This window comes from Pituophis catenifer, unplaced genomic scaffold (assembly GCF_029215685.1).
Source record: "Pituophis catenifer annectens isolate HBS135680 unplaced genomic scaffold, rPitCat1.0.hap2 SCAF_16, whole genome shotgun sequence".
Lineage (NCBI taxonomy): Eukaryota > Metazoa > Chordata > Lepidosauria > Squamata > Colubridae > Pituophis > Pituophis catenifer.
The window spans coordinates 15,448,039-15,466,905 of record NW_027256896.1 but is presented as its reverse complement, the minus strand read 5'-3'; the positions used below and the strand labels follow the sequence as shown (position 1 = coordinate 15,466,905).

General features: G+C 43.7%; 1 protein-coding gene across 1 annotated transcript; it reads right to left on the bottom strand.

Annotated features, from left to right (window-relative positions):
* Nucleotides 1–3,969: 3,969 nt before the first annotated feature.
* LOC139325367 (acyl-coenzyme A synthetase ACSM4, mitochondrial-like) lies at nt 3,970–16,642 on the bottom strand. Its single transcript, XM_070955205.1, has 13 exons — nt 16,457–16,642; nt 15,692–15,902; nt 14,919–15,129; nt 13,898–14,041; nt 13,300–13,456; nt 12,623–12,702; nt 11,895–12,018; nt 10,384–10,464; nt 9,249–9,350; nt 8,501–8,628; nt 7,509–7,608; nt 5,908–6,027; nt 3,970–4,056 (listed from the first exon to the last, which is right to left on the bottom strand). Exons 1-13 carry the CDS (start codon nt 16,640–16,642, stop codon nt 3,970–3,972), a joined length of 1,731 nt encoding a protein of 576 aa, XP_070811306.1.
* Nucleotides 16,643–18,867: the final 2,225 nt, after the last annotated feature.

Sequence of the window (18,867 nt, the reverse complement as noted above, 5' to 3'; positions counted from 1 at the left end):
CCTCATTCACGTGTGGGAACGTCGGTGTCCAAACCATCAGCTTAATCATTTGTGAATCGAGTATGTGTTAGTCTCTATGACCTAGTATGATTCCCAGTCAGTTGATCTCCTTTGTAGTTACCCACAGAATTGAAAAGATCAATTCTGGTGCCATGTTTCCCCCAAAATAAGATCCTGTCTTATATTTTTTTTGAACCCTGAAGTAAGCGCTTGGCCTTATTATCGGGGAGGTCTTATAATTTTGAGGTGCATGGAGCCATCTTATCTGATTTCCAGCTCTGTCTCCCTAACCCTAAGCAGAGGAAATGGCGGGTTAAATATTTTTGGGGAGGGCTTATTTTCGGGGAAACACGGTATCAAAAATGGAAGTTTGTGAATCAGGATATAAATATCTTGGTCGTTTCAGACCGTAAGAAAGCAGAGTTCTGTTATTTAGGCTTCCTTCTAACTATGTAACATTCAGGGTTAATAAATCAGAAGGAATTTTCCAGAGCTGCAGTTTAGGTCTTGGAACAAGGTTTGTTAGCTTAGTGTGTTAGTGTGTTAATACCAGGCTCCTACTTTTTAGCTAACATGGACTAACAGGGTTGTTCTCCGACAGTTTCATTGTTAATATAATTCCGACTAACTTTGAATGATGGTTAATGGGAATGAATACCACAAGTGCAAATTGAAGGTTAGCCTAGAATCAGTGTTTCCCAAACTTTTGACATATGTGCACCCCTTCTATAATTTTCGTAACGCTGAGTACCCCTCATAAAAAACATATGGTACCCCTGGGGGTACGCGTACCACACTTTGGGAAACACTTAGATAACACTGCAATTCTCTGGCGTTTAAACAGCTCCGTGGCTCAACGTCAACTGTTAATGTTCCCGCAGTTTAAAAATGGCTGAACCCGAGCTGCGCGAAGGATGCGCAGAAGTTCCCGCCATAATGAGTTGCGATACGATGTACGATGGCCCCAGTTCCCATGTAAAAACTGCGATACGCGCCTATTTCTTTCCTTGTTCTGTGGGCGCAGCTAAGCACAGTGCAGTGGATATTCCCACATGATCCCCACCAAACTCTTCCTGTACCCCTGGGAGTACACGTACCACACTTTGGGAAACACTGGCCTAGATGCCTACAGGGTCAACATTCTTACAGTGAGATAATTTTCTATTCATGTAGTTGTCTGGTTGCGCTGTATTCCTTCTTGGAAAAAAATGAACTATCCTACCCATTGGGGGAAATGAGATCTTGAACTGAGAGAAATGTTGATATGTTTAGATTTATCTCCTGCCTTTTGTCTAGTAAAGGGGTGTCAAACTCAAGGCCCATGGTCCAGATCTGGCCTGCGGGGTACTTAGATCTGGTCTGCGGGGCCACCCTGGAAACAGTGAAGGACCGACCCACGGTGCCTCTGTCAGCAGGACAACGGGAGCTCCGTTTTTGCTGGCAGATAGTTTCAGGAGGCCGTCGCAGCCGGAAACGGAGCTTGCGAGGGCCACACACGGTTCTCCCAAGCTCTGTTTTCGCTGGCAGAGGATTGCAGGAGGCCGTCGCAGCCAGAAACGGAGCTTGCGAGGGCCGCACACAGTTCTCCCAAGCTCTGTTTTCGCTGGCAGAGGATTGCAGGAGGCCATCACAGCTGGAAACGGAGCTTACGAGGGCCGCACACGGTTCTCCCAAGCTCTGTTTTAGCTGGCAGAGGATTGCAGGAGGCTGTCGCAGCCGGAAACGGAGCTTGCGAGGGCCGCACACGGTTCTCCCAAGCTCTGTTTTCGCTGGCAGAGGATTGCAGGAGGCCGTCGCAGCCGGAAACGGAGCTCAGGAGCCCATTTTTGCTGGCAGAATGCTCGCGCTGCCACAGATGCCCAGACATGAGTGACATTGAGCTGGCCACACCCAGCCTGGCCACGCCCCTCCAGCCCCCACCCCCACCTGAGGTCAAACACAACCCTGATGCGGCCCTCGATGAAATCGAGTTTGACGCCCCTGGTCTAGGACCTCAAGATAACTTACACAGAGATCGGTTGTGTATCTCAACAATAACCAGAGTCTGTAGGTTGAGAAAGAAGAACTCAGAAAATTTCTAGGAGAGTGATTTGAATCTGGTTCTCCCCAGTCAGAAAGTCCAGCACCTTCACCATCTCACCCCATTCCACTTGTCCTCTAGATCAAGGGTCTCCAACTCCCGGTCCCTAGACCAGCACTGGGCTGCGGCATGCCCGAAACCAGGCCATGCAAACAAGCGAAGCCCCATCCGCGGGATGCAGAAACCATGCCTCCTCCAGTCCACAGAAAAATCTGTCTCCATGGAATTGGTCCCTGGTGGTGCCCAAAAGATTGGGGGCCACTCCTCTAGATTTCTCTTTCATTTTGACATCAACAAGGCTCCGGGTGGCCCCTGACTTGCGCTCTTTCCGCTGTGACCTTAAGACATGGTTATTTTGCCAGGCTGGATTGGACTGAAGGGGTTTTTTAAGGGGAGTTTTTTATTATTTTTTTATTATTTAATTTATTAATTTTATTTCTATACTGCCCTTCTCCCAAAGGACTCAGGGCGGTGTACAGCCTGATTAAAAGCACAAAGACAGACAAAATTTAAAAATAATTAAAATTATTAAATGATAGGCTCAATTTAAAACCCCAAATTTAAAATCCCATTTTTAAAAACCCAATTAAAATCTTTACCTTGATAGCCCAGCCTGGCGGAACAACAAGGTTGAGGGCACAGCGAAATACACGGAGGTCAGAGATTTTACGAATTTCTGGGGGCAGCTCATTCCAAAGGGTAGGGGCTCCCACAGAGAAGGCCCTCCCCCTGGGTGTCGCCAGCCGACATAATTTGGCCGATGGCACCCTGAGGAGACCCTCTCTGTGGGAGCGGACTGGCCGGTGGGAGGCTACTGGTGGCAGAAGACGGTCTCGAAGGTATCCAGGTCCAATGCCATGGAGTGCTTTAAAGGTGGTGACCAACACCTTGAATCGCACCCGGAAGACCACTGGGAGCCAGTGCAGCTCGCGCAGGAGGGGTGTCACGTGGGCAATAAACTTTTAAGGGGAGTTTTAATGGTTTTTAATATTTAATATTGATTTTATCTGCTTTTTATTGCTGTGAGCTGCCCTGAGTCCTTTCCGGAGAGAGGGCGGCATATAAGCTTAATAAATAAATAAATAAATAAATAAATAAATAAATAAATAAATAGCAATAGCACTTTGACTTATATACTGCTTCACAGGACTTTACAGCAGTGGTGGGTTGCCCCCGGTTCACACCAGTTCTATAGAACCAGTAGTAAAACCGGCGGGAGGCTCCACCCACCGACTCTGACGTCATCAGAACGCTTCTGCGCATGCGCAGCCTCGTTGCGAACCGGTAGTAAAGGTAAGTAGTACCCACCCCTGCTTTACAGCCCTCTCTAAGCGGTTTACAGAGTCAGTCTATTGCCCCCAACAATCTGGGTCCTCATTTTACCGACCTCAGAAGGATGGAAGGCTGAGTCAACCTTGAGCCTAGTAAGATTTGAACTGCCAGATTGATGGTAGCCGAAGCAGTCAGCAGAAGTAGCCTGCAGCAGCAGTGGGTTTCACATATTCTTACCACCGGTTCACCCCTCCCGTGCGCGCTCTCTTTGCTGCACATGCGCACACCTTCCAAGCATGCGCCCAGCCTCGAAAACGTGGTTAAATAAGACGGTATTATGTCTGGGCAGGAGGACGCCCACAGTCGCCGCTACCATTTTGCCCGAACCGGCTGAATATCAACTTTGACCTGCAGTACTGCATTGTAACCACTGTGCCACCGCAGCTCAACAACATCTTCTTGCTACATGGTTTCAAGGAAGACTGCTTTTAATGTATAGCATCTATAGGTTTGAGCACTCAAAGTCAAGCCAATGAACAGGTCATTTCGAGAGAAACAGGGTTTTGGATCACATCTACGAAAGGAAACTGTGGAGATAAAGCAAGCCTTCTGTAGATTTAAACTCGGCCCCATTCTCGATCTCTTAATTTGTTCCGTTGGATCTTCCCCGTTTGGGATTTTGGTAGCTGCTGGACAAATTCCACCTATTAAAGACAGAAAGGGCCATGTAGTGCAGATCTTGTGATTGTCTTTGCAACCTTGATTACTAATCAGTGACGAATACTCTGGAATCCGCGACGAAAACTCTTTAAATCGGTTGGAACGCCAACGCCAAGATTTCAATTGCTAAAAGAAGGCGATCCAGTTTTCCAGAGAGGATGAAATGGCCACGTTTCCTATCGCGAAGACCTTTGGACATTCTCATTTCTTTTTGGAAGAAGCCATCAAAGCAGAAAATATAGCAAGCGACTAGGTTTCCCAAGAAGGGAGATCTTGTCATTGGATTTTGAAAAGATCACTACAGAACAATCATTGAAGGAGAGGCAACTCTTGGCATTTTATTCATTGTCATTCATTAAGTCAATTGTTAACGAATGGACATGTACAGTGGTGAAATTCAAATTTTTTTTACTACTGGTTCTGTGGGCGTGGCTTGGTGGGCGTGGCAGGAGAAGGATATTCCAAAATCCCCATTCCCTCCCCACTCCTGAGGCAAGGATACTGCCAAATCTCCATTCCCACCCCACTCCTGAGGGAAGGCTACTGCCAAATCTCCATTCCCACCTCACTCCTGAGGAAAGGCTACTGCCAAATCTCCATTCCCACCCCACTCCTGAGGGAAGGATACTGCAAAATCTCCATTCCCACCCCACACCTGAAGGAAGAATACTGCAAAATCTCCGTTCCCTCCCCACTCCTGAGGGAAGGATACTGCCAAATCTCCATTCCCACCCCACTACTGAAGGAAGGATATTGCAAAATCTCCATTCCCACCCTATTCCTGAGAGAAGGATACTGCCAAATCTCCATTCCCACCCCACTACTGAAGGAAGGATATTGCAAAATCTCCATTCCCACCCCATTCCTGAGAGAAGGATACTGCCAAATCTCCATTCCCACCCCACTCCTGAGGGAAGGATACTGCCAAATCTCCATTCCCACCCCACTATGGGGCCAGCCAGAGGTGGTATTTGCCGGTTCTCCAAACTACTCAAAATTTCCACTACCAGTTCTCCAGAACCTGCTAGATTTCACCCCTGAACATGTATAATGTCAATATTTATTAACATTATTATTGAGGGAATGAAATATGTCTACTTCAACAAAGAAAAGCAGTAGAGGTGATAGGATAGCAGTCTTCCAATATTTGAGGATTGACTTATTTATTTTCCAAAGTGCAAGAGGACAGGACAAGAAGTCACGAGTGGAAGATCATTACAGAGAGATTCAATCTAGAACTAAGGAGAACTTTCCTGAACAATTCATCAGTAGAATGACTTACCTCTGGAAGCTGTGAGTGCTTCATCACTGGAGGTTTTCAAGAAGAGATTGGATGGCCATTTGTCCGGAATTTTATAGGATCTCCTGTTCAAGCATGGGATTGGACTAGAAGATCTCCAAGATCCCTTTTAACCCTACTAATCTATTTTCAATTCTGTGCCATTGGGAGCAATAAAGATGCTCATATTCATATCTTCAAGGTTTTTTTTTCCAGCACACTTCCAATATAAGAATAGATACTTGGGAAAAGTGGTATAGTTGGTTGAAAGATAGGAAAGAGATGAAGCAATAGGAAGTAAACAAAATGACCAAATATAATATGATGGAGACAAAGAACAGACATAGGTCAACAAAGATCAATAGTAGATAGACAAAAGGGAATGACCAAATATGGAAGAGTCAAAATACAAAGAGAAATGTATGTTACAGTTGTGACAAACTGGACATGTATTGAAATGGATGTTTATATGTTTTTATGTTTTGTACGTTTCATTGTTCTGTTTAGTTTGTACTTATAAATAAAAATTGGGGGAAAAAAAAGAATAGATACTCGCCTTTCTTGGGTATTTGTACGGAGCAGTCATTTTTTTCACATGTTCCTGAAGTTCCACGGTTAATTTCTCCTTGTTGTGTGTTGCGTAGTCCGTAGACAACACCACAAACACCTTTACTACCTAAAAAAAGCCGAGATGGAAAATGCCCAAGTACCCCCAAAATAATGATTTTTTTTTAAAAATGTTTCCTATCACTCCTGAAAATTTCTAAAATTCTCAGAAACTAAATCCCAGGGTGCGTTTACAGAAGAATAGAACAGAATAACAGATATAAAGAATATGATATCACATATTCTCTTTCATGTTTCATGTTTTCATTTCAAAGGAATCTTACAGAGCTATCCTAAGCACATGATTTAGATCCTAAGCACGTGATCTTTATGATTTATATTGTTTTGTTTAGTTTTCTAGTATGATTCATGTTGATTGCTTATTTAGTAGCCTATGACTATCACTAAGTGTTGTATCTTAGGATTTACTATGAATGTATTTTTACAATGACTATGAAAATGATTGATCATTTATAGTTTTTAAGCACGCTGAGAGCTTATGTGCCGAAGACAAATTCCTTGTGTGTCCAATCACACTTGGCCAATAAAGAATTCCATTCTATTCTATTCTATTCTATTCTATTCTATTCTATTCTATTCTATTCTATTCTATTCTATTCTATTCTATTCTATTCTTCTATTCTATTCTATTATTCTATTCTATTCTACTCTATTCTATTCTATTCTATTCTATTCCATTCCATTCCATTCCATTCCATTCCATTCCATTCCATTCCATTCTATTCTATTCTATTCTATTCTATTCCATTCCATTCCATTCCATTCCATTCCATTCCATTCTTCATTCCTCTATTCTATTCTATTCTATTCTATTCTATTCTATTCTATTCTATTCTATTCTATTCTATTCTATTCTATTCCATTCCATTCCATTCCATTCCATTCCATTCCACTCCACTCCACTCCACTCCACTCCACTCTCCACTCCATTTCCATTTCCATTTCCATTTCCATTTCCATTTCCATTTCCATTTCCATTTCCATTTCCATTTCCATTTCCATTTCCACTCCACTCCACTCCATTTCCATTCCATTCCATTCCATTCTATTCTATGATTTAGGAACTTCCCCCAAGTTCGGTTCTGTTTATTCCATACTGATTAAAATAGATGGAAGTCATCCAAATCTGATTTTTTCCTAGCACGACAGAATAAACTTTCCAATCATAGCAGGTCCTGTTCAGTATTACAACCTCCATCCACTCTGAGAGGCAGAATCGTGCAGTGGTTAAGGGGTTGAACCAGGAGCTCTAAGACGGATCCAACTTCAATCATGAAACCCATTGAGTGACTTCCGGTCTCTCATTCTCTTTCAGCCTCGGCTGTCACAAAAGGTAGGGTTTTTTTTGAAAGGAGGGGAGGGGGGAATTGGAGGAAGGAATGTTAGTTTTGCCAGCTTCAACTTCTGGTGGAAAAGCAGAATATAAAATCTAATGAAAACAAACGAACAAATGCATTTTAAAAAGTTTGGATTCAAATCCGACATAATGTTAGTGGGTAGAAATTATTGCTGGGGGTGGGGTCTCCTTACCTCTCCTCTGATTGGATCTGGACTGTTAACAGCTGCAACTTCTGCTACCGCGGGATGATTCAAGAGCACACTTTCCACTTCAAATGGTCCGATACGATACCTAAGAAAAAGGGATCGAAAGCAGTCAATACTGGGGAAATGTATACATTTATAAACGAGAGGTAAATGGCCCTAAAATCTACTGTGGATGGCCAAATTTGGAACATAAGGTATGCAGTGACTCTTCAATCCGTACATAATACTGCCGTGTAGATCAACCCAGTAAACTTACAAGCCGATAGAATTACAGGTAGTCCTTGATTTATAGTAATAGCAATAGCACTTGGACTTATATACCACTTCACAATGCTTTATAGCCCACTCTAAGCAGTTTACAGAGTCAGCCTCTTGCCCCCAACATTCTGGATCCTCATTTTACCCACCTCGGAAAGATGGAAGGGTGAGTCAACCTTGAGCCTGGTGAGATTCAATCTGCCAAATTGCAGGCAGCCGGCAGTCAGCAGAAGTAGTTTGTAATTTATGCCCCAGTCATGACCCTGTTTCCCCCCTCCCCACAGGGTGTGTCAACAATCACATTCTCCAACGGAGCAGTTTTGCAGGTTGTAGAGACCGCTCCCCTCCGGCCACTGTGGGTAACCCTGGGATATAGCCTTCAGAGAGATAAGTCTGGAATGTGCATCTGTTTTTGGCTGCTGTGCCCTTTCGTTGGTTTCTCATCCCCCCTTGCTTATGGCAACTTGAGAGCAGGCCAGGGATGCTTTGTGAGTTGACAGGAAATACCATGAGAATGTACAGATGGAAGAAAAATCTGGGTGGACCTCACTGGTTAATCTTGGTATTGAAGAAAACCCAGGTTCAGCTGTATTTTTTAAACAGAGCTTTGATTTGTAAGTGGCATTTTGATATTTTGCTCAATGTTTGCAAAATTGGAAGCTTCTCTCTTAACTCGGGAGCGTGAAGCTACGGAAACAACCCACAGAAAGGAAACTGACCCAGATGATTTGATGATATCATCAGCTCGTCCGATAAACCTAAAGTAGCCATCTTCATCCATCACTCCTCTGTCTCCAGTGATGAAAAAGTCTCCGTGTACGGTGGCAGCTGTTTTTTCAGGTGCATTCTGAGGAGAATATTTCAGAAGGATACAATAATTAGCCATATAACTACCACTTCAGTGGAAGTCCGTAGGGAGAGTTTCATTGGCCAGTGTGACGGGCCAGTAAAGATGTATCTCCCATACAAAGAAAAGGACACCATCTAATTTACTCTCTAGACCAAGGATGTCCAACCTTGGCAACTTTAAGCCTTGTGGACTTCAATTCCCAGAATTCCTCAGTCAGCTCTTGTTCCTTTAGACCAGGGGTATCCACCTGTGGTGACTTGTGGACTTCAACTCCCAGAATTCCTCCATCAGGTCTTGTTCCTTTAGACCAGGGGTATCCACCTGTGGCAACTTGTGGACTTCAACTCCCAGAATTCCCTAGCCAACATGGCTGGCTGGGGAATTCTGGGAGTTGAAGTCCATAGGTCTTAAAGTTGCCAAAATTGAATGGCCATGCTTTAGACACATTTCGGTCTTTTTTTTTTTTTTTTTTTTTTTTGCAGGGAGAGATTAAGAACTCTAAAAACTTTGAGTAAAATTAAGGAAGATCGTGACACATTCTCCAATTTCTTCTATTAAATAAAGGAGCCTTAGACAATTACTGGGATTTTCCCAAGGCTGCAAGAGAGTTTACTTACAATGTACTGAGTGAACAAACCAAGGGGTCTTTGAGGCTTTATTCTGATCGCTATTTCACCTTCTTTTCCAGGAGGTAAAATATTGGCTTCTTCGTCTACAATCTAGAAAAAGAAATAAGCCACTCAACTACTGGCCTTTATCTGGATATACAGGTAATCTCCACGTTACAACCACCAATGAAATGATTGTTTGGAATTACAACACCACTGAAAGAGAGTGACTTATGGCTGTTGCACAATCCCCATGGTCACATGTGTTGTGGCCCGCCAGTGGCCAGCAGAGCTGGTAGCAGACTCGGACAGTGAGGAGGTTGGGGAGGAACATGGGTTAGTCCTGGAGTCTGGGGAAGGCTCTGATGAGGGATCTGCGTCGGAGGCAGAGAGGGGGCCAGGGCCGAATGCCAGTTATCAGCTGCCTTCGGAGTCAGACATCAGTGGGGCAGAGGAACAGCTGGAACCTGTTCCCAGTGTGCGCATGCACAGAGTTGCTAGACAAAGGGAACAGCTAAAGAACAAGGGTCGACTCAGGAGTAAGGCCACAGGTGGACGATGAATGGCCCCTCCCAGAGGGAATAAAAGAGGAGCGAAAGGGGAGTGGAGTTTGCAGGAGACAATTAGTTTGCCTAATTGGTTCGTGTCTCTCCAAGACTCTTTGCCAAGTTTTGAAGATATCGGCCTGGCAGCTCTCCAAGCCAGATAAGGTCTGTGACTGTAAATTCTCCCTTGAAAGACTTAACTGGATGTGAATGAGAAGAATTCACTGTTTGTTTAATAAAAGGGGTTTTGTCGGGACCAGGATTCTCCTTCGTGCTTTCTGGGGAAGCCTAGGTCAGAATACTCAGAGCCACGTGATCTCCTTTTGTGACCCTTCTGACAAGCAAAGTCAACGAGGAAGCCAGGCTCACTTAACAACCAGGTCACTAACTGAAAACAACTGCAGTTAACTGCACTTAACAACCATGGCAAAAAAAAAAAGGTTGTGAAATGGGTTAGAACTCACTTCACAAGTGTCTTGCTTAGCAACAAAATTTGGGGCTCAATTGCGGTCATAAATCAAGGACGACCTGTAATCTATTTTGAAGGCCTGAATGCGTTTCATCTGAAAATCAATACGAAGAAGATTGAAAATACCAACCTGGACATCGTAAGGGAAAACGGCTTTTCCCATGGTGCCCGGCTTAATTTTCATTTCTTTGGAAACTGAACAGATCGATCCCTATATAAAAGAAAATTATTTTATGAGGAATACGCGCACATACACCCAAACACACGCAGCCTCCTCATTATTTCCCATGGTTTTAGAAACACCTACAATTTGGCCCACAGATATTCACAGAGAAATCTGTTTCAATAGGTTGACTCACAAAAAAGTATGTAGACGACTGCCATTTCATCCAGGGGTGGGCTCCTGGGGGTTCGGCAGGGTTCGGGCGATCCTCTAGCCAAGGATCGATGGGGTTTGGTGAACCTGCAAATGCCACCCCTGACTGGCCACACCCACCCCTCCCCTCCCTTCCCACCCTGTGGTGAAATTCAATTTTTTTTACTACCGGTTCTGTGGGCGTGGCTTGGTGGGCATGGTGTGGCTTGGTGAGTGTGCCTTACTGGGCATGGCAGGGGAAGGATACTGAAAAATCTCCATTTCCACCCCATTCTTGGGAGAAGGATATTGCAAAATCTCCATTCCCACCCCGCTCTGGGACAGGCAGAGGTGGTATTTGCCGGTTCTCTGAACTACTCAAAATCTCCGCTACCAGTTCTCCAGAACCTGTCAGAACCTGCTGAATTTCACCACTGCTCCCACCCCTCCTCTCCCCTCCCAGGAGTCTCCACATGGCCCGTTCATCATTCCAGGTAACTGCATGGGCTGCACAGAGGGTCTGGGAGGGCAAAAACTGGGCCTACCGGAGGTTCCGGAAGTCCAGAAATGGGTCTGTTTCCGGCCTCCGGAGGGCCTCCAGACACCGGTGGAAGCTGTTTTTGCCCTCCCGGAGGCTCAAGAAAAGCCTCCGAAGCCTGGGGAGGGTGAAAAAAACGCCTCCCTCCCATCGTGGTGCTGGCAGCTGGCTAGACCATGCCCACCATGGCCATGCTTACCCAGCAACAAGGCAGTGAACCCGTTGCTAAAGAATCCGAAGCCCACCCCTTATTTCATGCCCATCATGCTTATTCTTGTCAGTTATTTTGTGACAACAGTAAATCATTTTAAATCAATTGGTACTGGATTCCTAATCACCTTGCATATTTTTTTTTCCTCAGTAGTGTCTATAAGTTTAGTGCCCCAAAACATAAGATGTTTGCTCAGTAGGAAACATTTGAAATATTAGAAACCAAAAGCTACCAAACTACTACAGATATGTCAATTATAATTTTTTTCTTTACTCTTCTTCTAAAAGTAAAGCAATATTCCATCCTCTAGAGCAGCGTTTCTCAAACTCAGCAATGTTAAAATCGATGGAATTTAATTCCCAAAATTCCCCAGCCATCCATGCTGGCTGGGGAATTCCGGGAGTTGAAATCTGCACACCTTAAAATAGTTAGGTTGAGGAACACTGCTCTAGAGGTATCTGGGAGTTTTACAATGTTTTAAAATAATTGTGAGAAAGTCACTATAAATTAAATATAGATAGAAATATAAAAACGTACGGCTTCTGTCTGTCCATATAGTTCATAGATGTCCAGTCCTGTCTTGTTCTTCCATTGTTCCATCACGTCAAGATCTAATGGTTCTCCTCCACTTATACAGTATTGAAGATTCTTGAACTTGTAACTTAATGAGAGTGTAAACAAGATTATTAAGAAGGTAGACGTTAATATTTTGGGGCAGGTTATAAGCAGAGCATCAAAAGTATTCTGCTAGAAGTATTGTTGAGAATGAGGTTCATTTTAGGAACTGCTAACTGTAGAAGAGTAAGCAAAATTAGGGGGGTGGGGTTAAGTGGAACCGAGGAATGAGCCAAGGTGGCGCAATGGTTAGAGTGCAGTACTGCAGCTACTTCATCTGACTGCTAGTCCAGCAGATCAGCGGATCAAATCTCACCGGCTCAAGGTTGACTCAGCCTTCCATCCTTCCGAGGTGTTTAAAATAAGGACCCAGATTGTTGGGGGCAATATGTTATTTAGTATACTGTCTTTGGTGTAAGCCGCCCAGAGTCCTCAGAGAGTGGATAATAAAATAAATAAATAAATAAATAAATAAATAAATAAATAAATAAGTGTGTTATCAGCTTAGAAACATTGCGTTTTCACAAATGATCCAAGGTTATTCCATTGACCCTCAGGAGCAGATTAGAATGATAAACTTCAAAGTGGGTTCTGAAAGGAGGCACATCCTTACAAAAACACAGTTTTTAAAAAGTTGCTTCCCACTGTACCTGGTGAAATCTTCCCTCAAGATCATGCGAAAGAAGGTAGGAAGACTCACGAAAGCGTTGATCGGAAATTGGGAGAGAGTCTAAAAAGAATATATGTGTACAATAAGAAACCAAGCAAAGGTTGCACATGAATTACACACTGAAGGGTTTAATTCAATTCAACATTAGGTTAATTGAGTTGGGTTCTAGCCAGGGGTGAAATGCTCCCGGTTCGGACCAGCTCGGGCGAGTAGGTAGCGATGATGGCCGGTGGTTCAGAAAACCGGTAGCAATAGCAGGGAAGGCATCTTACTGTCAACTCGCAAAGCATCCCTGGCCTGCTCTCGAGTTGGCAAGGGGGTTGGGAAAACGGTGAAGCAGCACAGCAGCCAAAAACGAAAGCACATTCCAGACATATCTCTCTCAAGGCTGTTCTCCCAGGGTTACCTAGAGTGGCTGGAGGGGAGTAATCTCTACAACCCGCAAAATTGCTCCATTAGCGAATGTGACTGATAACACACCCTGGGGGGAGGAGGGATACAGTGTCAAGTCTGGGCCATAAATTACATGGGATCAGAGTTGGCTTCACTTGGAACGTGATGACATTCTGAAGCTCCTAATAAATAACTGGATTTCTTTTGAAGCTTGGCTCGAGTCTCATGATTTAATTAGGGCATCCATCTAACCCTAACACTTACTCTTAGGATGGTTGTTTTCTCTAACATTGGTAAGTTATGGATGAAGACGCAGGATCCCAAAACCCATGGATCAAAAAATGAACCAATGGCAGCCACCACCCAGCTGGTATCTGCTGTGCCCCATACAAGGTCTGAAGAGGTTGTGGACAACCAGGATCTGATAAAACAAAGAAAATCTTATTGCGGGGAGCAATTTGATGGTCCACAAAGCCAACCACTGAATATTACCCTGAATGGAAATCGAAGGAATGGAAGTGACTGATGAAATTGATGGGATGGAATTGACCTCTTATCATTTGGCATTGAAGTCAACTAAATAGTTGACAGACATTCAATGTGATGAGTTTGACTCGATGATTGACAAGTCGTATTCAAGGATATGGCCAGTTGGCATCTTATAGCTACTTGCACACTTTTTTTTCATGTGTTATGCTTTTCTCTAGAAGAGCTAGAGGTAACACAAAGCCTCTGAACACAAGAGTATTCCTTAATTATAAAGAGGAATAGTCATATATTTATTACTTATAATATCCAATACCTAACAATGAATTCACTATTATGAATTTTCACTGGGATTTTGAGGGAGCTTCTTTCATACCTTTGGCTAATGAGGGGTCTGAACCCCAGACTCCCTTGAGTGTGTTCAACCATCTTGGGAACCCCTGTGGTTCCACTGGTGAAATAAACCAACATGGGATCATTCATCTTGGTTTTCGCACAAGTATGGTCAGCAGGTGCCTCTCTGTGGAATAAATAACATCCCAGCAAATGGGAAAAACATTAGAAAGACAAATTATTGATGCAGTCACATTCAACCCCCATATCAGGGTTGAAATCCAGCAGGTTCTGACAGGTTCGGGAGAACCGGTAGTGGAAATTTTGAGCAGTTTGGAGAACCTTAGCTGTAGTCTTTTCTTTTGAAGTGGATATCAGGTCAACGGTCGTGGCATTCCAGATTGATGACGCTGCCAGACATGTGTTTCCACCTGACCCCTGGAGGACCTTTGGATTGGATGATTTACGCTGGACAGTGGGGAGGGGATGCATTCTATATGTGATTTTCGCGCCTATGCCTCAGATCTTGCTTTTCCTTTGCTGCATTCAGTTCAATTTCAGTAAAAGTACCTTTATCTATTAAAATGGAGTTTGGGTCATTCTTTCTTGAAATCTGAAAGGAGGCACGCCTGACAGTCACAAATAGAACTTTCCACTCTTGAAACGACCGAACAAAGGAATTGTTTCCTGCAAAAGCCCCATCCCTGTTCATTCCTCTTTTGTTTCCTATGGGAGGGGCCAATCATCTCTAAGGTGTGGCTTTACTCATGAGTTGACCCTGCTTTCTGAGTTGTTCTTGTCTTCTGGTAGCTCTGCGCATGCACAAACTGGGAACGGGCTCCAGCTGTTCCTCTGCCTCACTGCTGTCTATCTCCCTCTCTGCCTCCAACACAGAGCCCCCCAGGACTGGCCCATGTGCCTCCCCAACCTCCTCACTGTCTGACTCTGCTGCCAGCTCTGCTGGCCGCTGGTAGGTCACAACAGAAGATCTCCACACGAGGAACGATATAGCTCATAAATTCACGATCGTGCATCCTGAGAAATACACTCTCCAAGAGGCTCACCTGAGCAGTTCATCAAAGTTGAGCCATCCTTCTCGCTTGCCTTCAGAAGATACCAGCAGCTTGGTTTTCAGAGAGGTACACCGTGGGGCAATGGAATCCACTGTAGATCCTAAGGCCTCGGTAGTGATGAGACATTTGGCTCCTGAAGCTTGGAGTCGGTACTCAATGTCCTTAGCAGTTAGTTGCGATGTTGCGGGGATGGCCACAATTCCTGCAAGGTGGTTAAGACAGGGAGTCTGAACTACTCATGGGCAAAGCAAATTCATCATCATCATCATCTCCATTTAATGACCCCATAATCTCTGAGTAAACAGAGTGTTTACTGGCCGGATGCCCTTCCTGTTGCTAATGTGGAGTTATATTCAGCAGATATATTCTCATCGTGCCCACAGAGAGAAATATCTGCCTCTACCTTGGATCGAACTCACAGCCTCCTGATTGTGAGGCGAGAGCTCCACGTCTAGGCCACCACAGCACTCTCGATCAAAGCAAATTGGCGACAGATAATTTCTGTTTGGGAATGAATGAATGAATGAATGAATGAATCAATCAATCAATCAATCAATCAAAGGAATTCAAGGTGTGTTGGAGGGGACGAAGGGATTTTCTTGGGCTCAGCCTGGTCATCTACAATTATTTTACTTCTGTTTTGTTTGCACTCTTTTCATGCCTTCCTTCTTATTCTTGCAAGCCACATAGAATAGGCAAGACAGGCAGCAAATCAATTTAACAAATAAAATAAATAAAAATGACATTTTTTTAAAAAAATTGACCTGTCCTAATGCAAGCCATCATCACCAACCACCATTCTGGATTCCGGGAGAGAATGACCACGATTCTGTCGCCTTTGCGTAGTCCGCATCGGTCGGTGAGGATATTGGCCACTTTCCTGGAGTGGAACCCCATCTCTTCAAAGCTCCATCTGACCTCGCCTCCTCTTCCATTGATCCACCACAGGGCTGGGTGGGATGATCTTTTTCCATCCTACAAAATGGATGCCCGTGAAACAGAGAGAGAAATATTTACTCTTCTCTTAAAACTGCATTAACTTAAATGTTTCGAGGCAAGCACAGCCTGATGGACAGAAACCGGTGTTGCAACTGACTTTGGACTGCTAGCTTAGTTCAGTATCCTATGTCCCAGTGGTGAAATCTAAAATTTGTTACTACCAGTTCTGTGGGCATGGCTTGGTGGTGGTGGGGGTACTTAGAACTAAGGAGAAATTTCCTGAGAGTTGGAACAATTAATCAGTGGGACGACTTGCCTCCAGAAGTTGCAAATGCTCCAACACTGGAAGTTTTTAAGAAGAGATTGGACAACCATTTGTCTGAAGTGATGTAGAGTTTCCCGCCTAAGCAGGGGGTTGGACTAGAAGACCTCCAAGGTCCCTTCCAACTCTGTGATTCTATTCTATTCTATTCTATTCTATTCTAATAAGATAGAGTGAAGTGTTCATGTCATTAAGCCCATTCAGAGTGATGGCAATACTTTTGAAACAAAGAGAGACCTTGCTAAAAAGCGGAGGGGGAAACATTTACCTTTTCTATTTGAGTCCATTTATCCAACACATCACTGGCAAAGTTGAAATACTCCGGTAGTTGTTCCTGTCCCTGGCTTACAGCTTCGTACTGTGCAGATATAGGAGAGCTGAGATATCTGGAATATCTCGGAACTAATCTAGGGATCTTTTTCCATATCGTGTAGAAAGCAAGTGAAGTTTTCATGGCTGTGGAAAAAAAGAAATGCAGCGGTGTTAGCCAATATCAGCCTCCAGAGACTTAATTTACAAGACTGAAGGAGATTAAAAAGGACAAGATCACAGTATCAAAATCAGCAGAGGAAATCAAAGTTCTTCTGAAGTATTTCTTGTTGCAAGTTTTTATAATCGCCCTTTCAAATAAACCACGTTCGCTGTTGAAAAAGTTGAAGGGCCAAGAAAGCAAAGGGACATTTTATCATGTTTGGTGCATATATATAAAAAAGAAAATACAGACACAAATAGAGAAGAGGGAGTCAAGCTATTCTCCAAAGCATCTGAGGGCAGGACAAGAAGCAATGGGTGGAAACTAACCAAGGAGAGAAGCAACCTAGAACTAAGGAGAAATTTCCTGACAGTTAGAACAATTCATCAGTGGAACAACTTGCCACCAGAAGTTGTGAATGCTCCAACACTGGAAGTTTTTAAGAAGATGTGGGATAACCATTTGTCTGAAGTAGTGTAGGGTTTCCTGCCTAAGCAGGGGGTTAGACTAGAAGACCTCCAAGGACCCTTCCAACTCTGTTATTCTATCTATTCTACATATATTAATTCAGAAGATTTTGGAGATTTAAAATACAAGTGAATCCAGAATCTTTTCTTTTGGGACTAATGGACAGGCAATTGGGAAAAGCTGTTTTTGTAGGTGACCACTGCAGCGAGATTATTATGTGCTCAAAAATGGGAAGAGTCAAGCTATCCACAATGGAGGAAATGGTTGGTGAAGATGATGAGGTGGCTAAATGAATAAGGTCTACATTTATGGCTGTCTAGCAATCCTTTATGGACTTTGGGATGAAATAGAAAAACACGGACCTATGACTTGTGGGTTTTAAGGATTGGGGGCGGGGGGAAAGGATAATAGAAAAAAGTGACCTCAATGTACTCAATGTAAGAAATAATTTTGTAATTATACTTATATTTGCTGCAAAGGAAATTTAACCCTCCCTCCCTTTTTCTTCTCATCCATCTCCTTCCTTCCCTCCTTCCTCCCTCCCTCCCTCCCTCCCTCCCTTTCCTCTTTCCCTTCCTTCCCTCCGTCATCCATTTCCTTCCTTCCTTCCTTCCTCCCTCCCTCCCTCCCTCCCTCCCTCTTCCTCTCTCCCTTCCTTCCTCCCCTCATCCATTTCCTTCCTTCCTCCCTCCCTCCCTCCCTCCCTTTTCCTATCTCCCTTCCTTCCCTCCCTCATCCATTTCCTTCCTTCCTTCCTTCCTTCCTTCCTTCCTTCCTTCCTTCCTTCCTTCCTTCCTTTTATATTAATTCGGGTTTTTTTATGTTTTCTTTATCACTATTTTTAAAAAATGGATAATAGAAAAAAGTGACCTCATTGAGATAGTTTTGTACTTATATTTGCTGCAAAGAAAATTGAACCCTCCCTCCCTTTTTCTTCTCATCCATCTCCTTCCTTCCTTCCTTCCTCCCTTTTTTCCCTCTCATCCATCTGCTTACCTCTTTCCCTTCCTTCCCTCCCTCATCCATTTTCTTCCTTCCTTCCTTCCTTCCTTCCTTCCTTCCTTCCTTCCTTCCTTCCTTCCTTCCTTTTATATTAATTCCTTTTTTTATGTTTTCTGTATCCCTTTTTAAACATTTATATAAAAAGAGGAAGAGCTGAAGAATCAAGTTAGGAACAGATCCTTCTGGAGAATATCTCTGCGGCTGCTAAGAGTAAATAACAACTGGATGGCACAATTTCAGCTAATGTTGTCAATGCCCTATTGAAGATTTGGGAGCAATTTTGGGAAGGAATATTTACCTCAGGAAGCTAGTCCTTCCCCAGAGGCCATGCTACTACTAACCCACTATAACTTAAATAATAGGCTGGACAACGAGACTAAATTTTCAATTTGGTTCAAGCTGAACATGGAACATGAGTGTGGCCCACACGCAGACTGACCTGTAAGATGTGCTAGTGAAGAAGCTGGTTGAAGAACTCAAGATTTGTGAAAATTCTTTGTATGTTAGTTGCCTTTCCAGGTTGTCTAGTGGTTTTAAAATGGAACTCTGTTTTCCTTGGAGAAAACTAACTGGACAAGGTGCCCCTTAGATATAATTCCATGGTTGAAGGATACAAGCGCAATCCAAAACAGCTCACCGAGTTTCTCCCTTAATAACTGACATGCTTGTAAAATATTATCCTAAAATTGACTCCTCCTTTCAAAGGAGGAAACTATGAACTCTGGCCCAAAAATAAA

Coding starts and splice junctions, on each gene's coding strand:
- LOC139325367 (XM_070955205.1), bottom strand. CDS start 16,642: ATGAAAACTTCACTTGCTTTCTACACGATATGGAAAAAGATCCCTAGA. Junction 15,130..15,691: donor GATGGCTTGCATTAGGACAG/GTCAATTTTTTT, acceptor ACCACCTTGCAG/GAATTGTGGCCATCCCCGCA. Junction 14,042..14,918: donor AACTTTGATGAACTGCTCAG/GTGAGCCTCTTG, acceptor TTTATTCCACAG/AGAGGCACCTGCTGACCATA.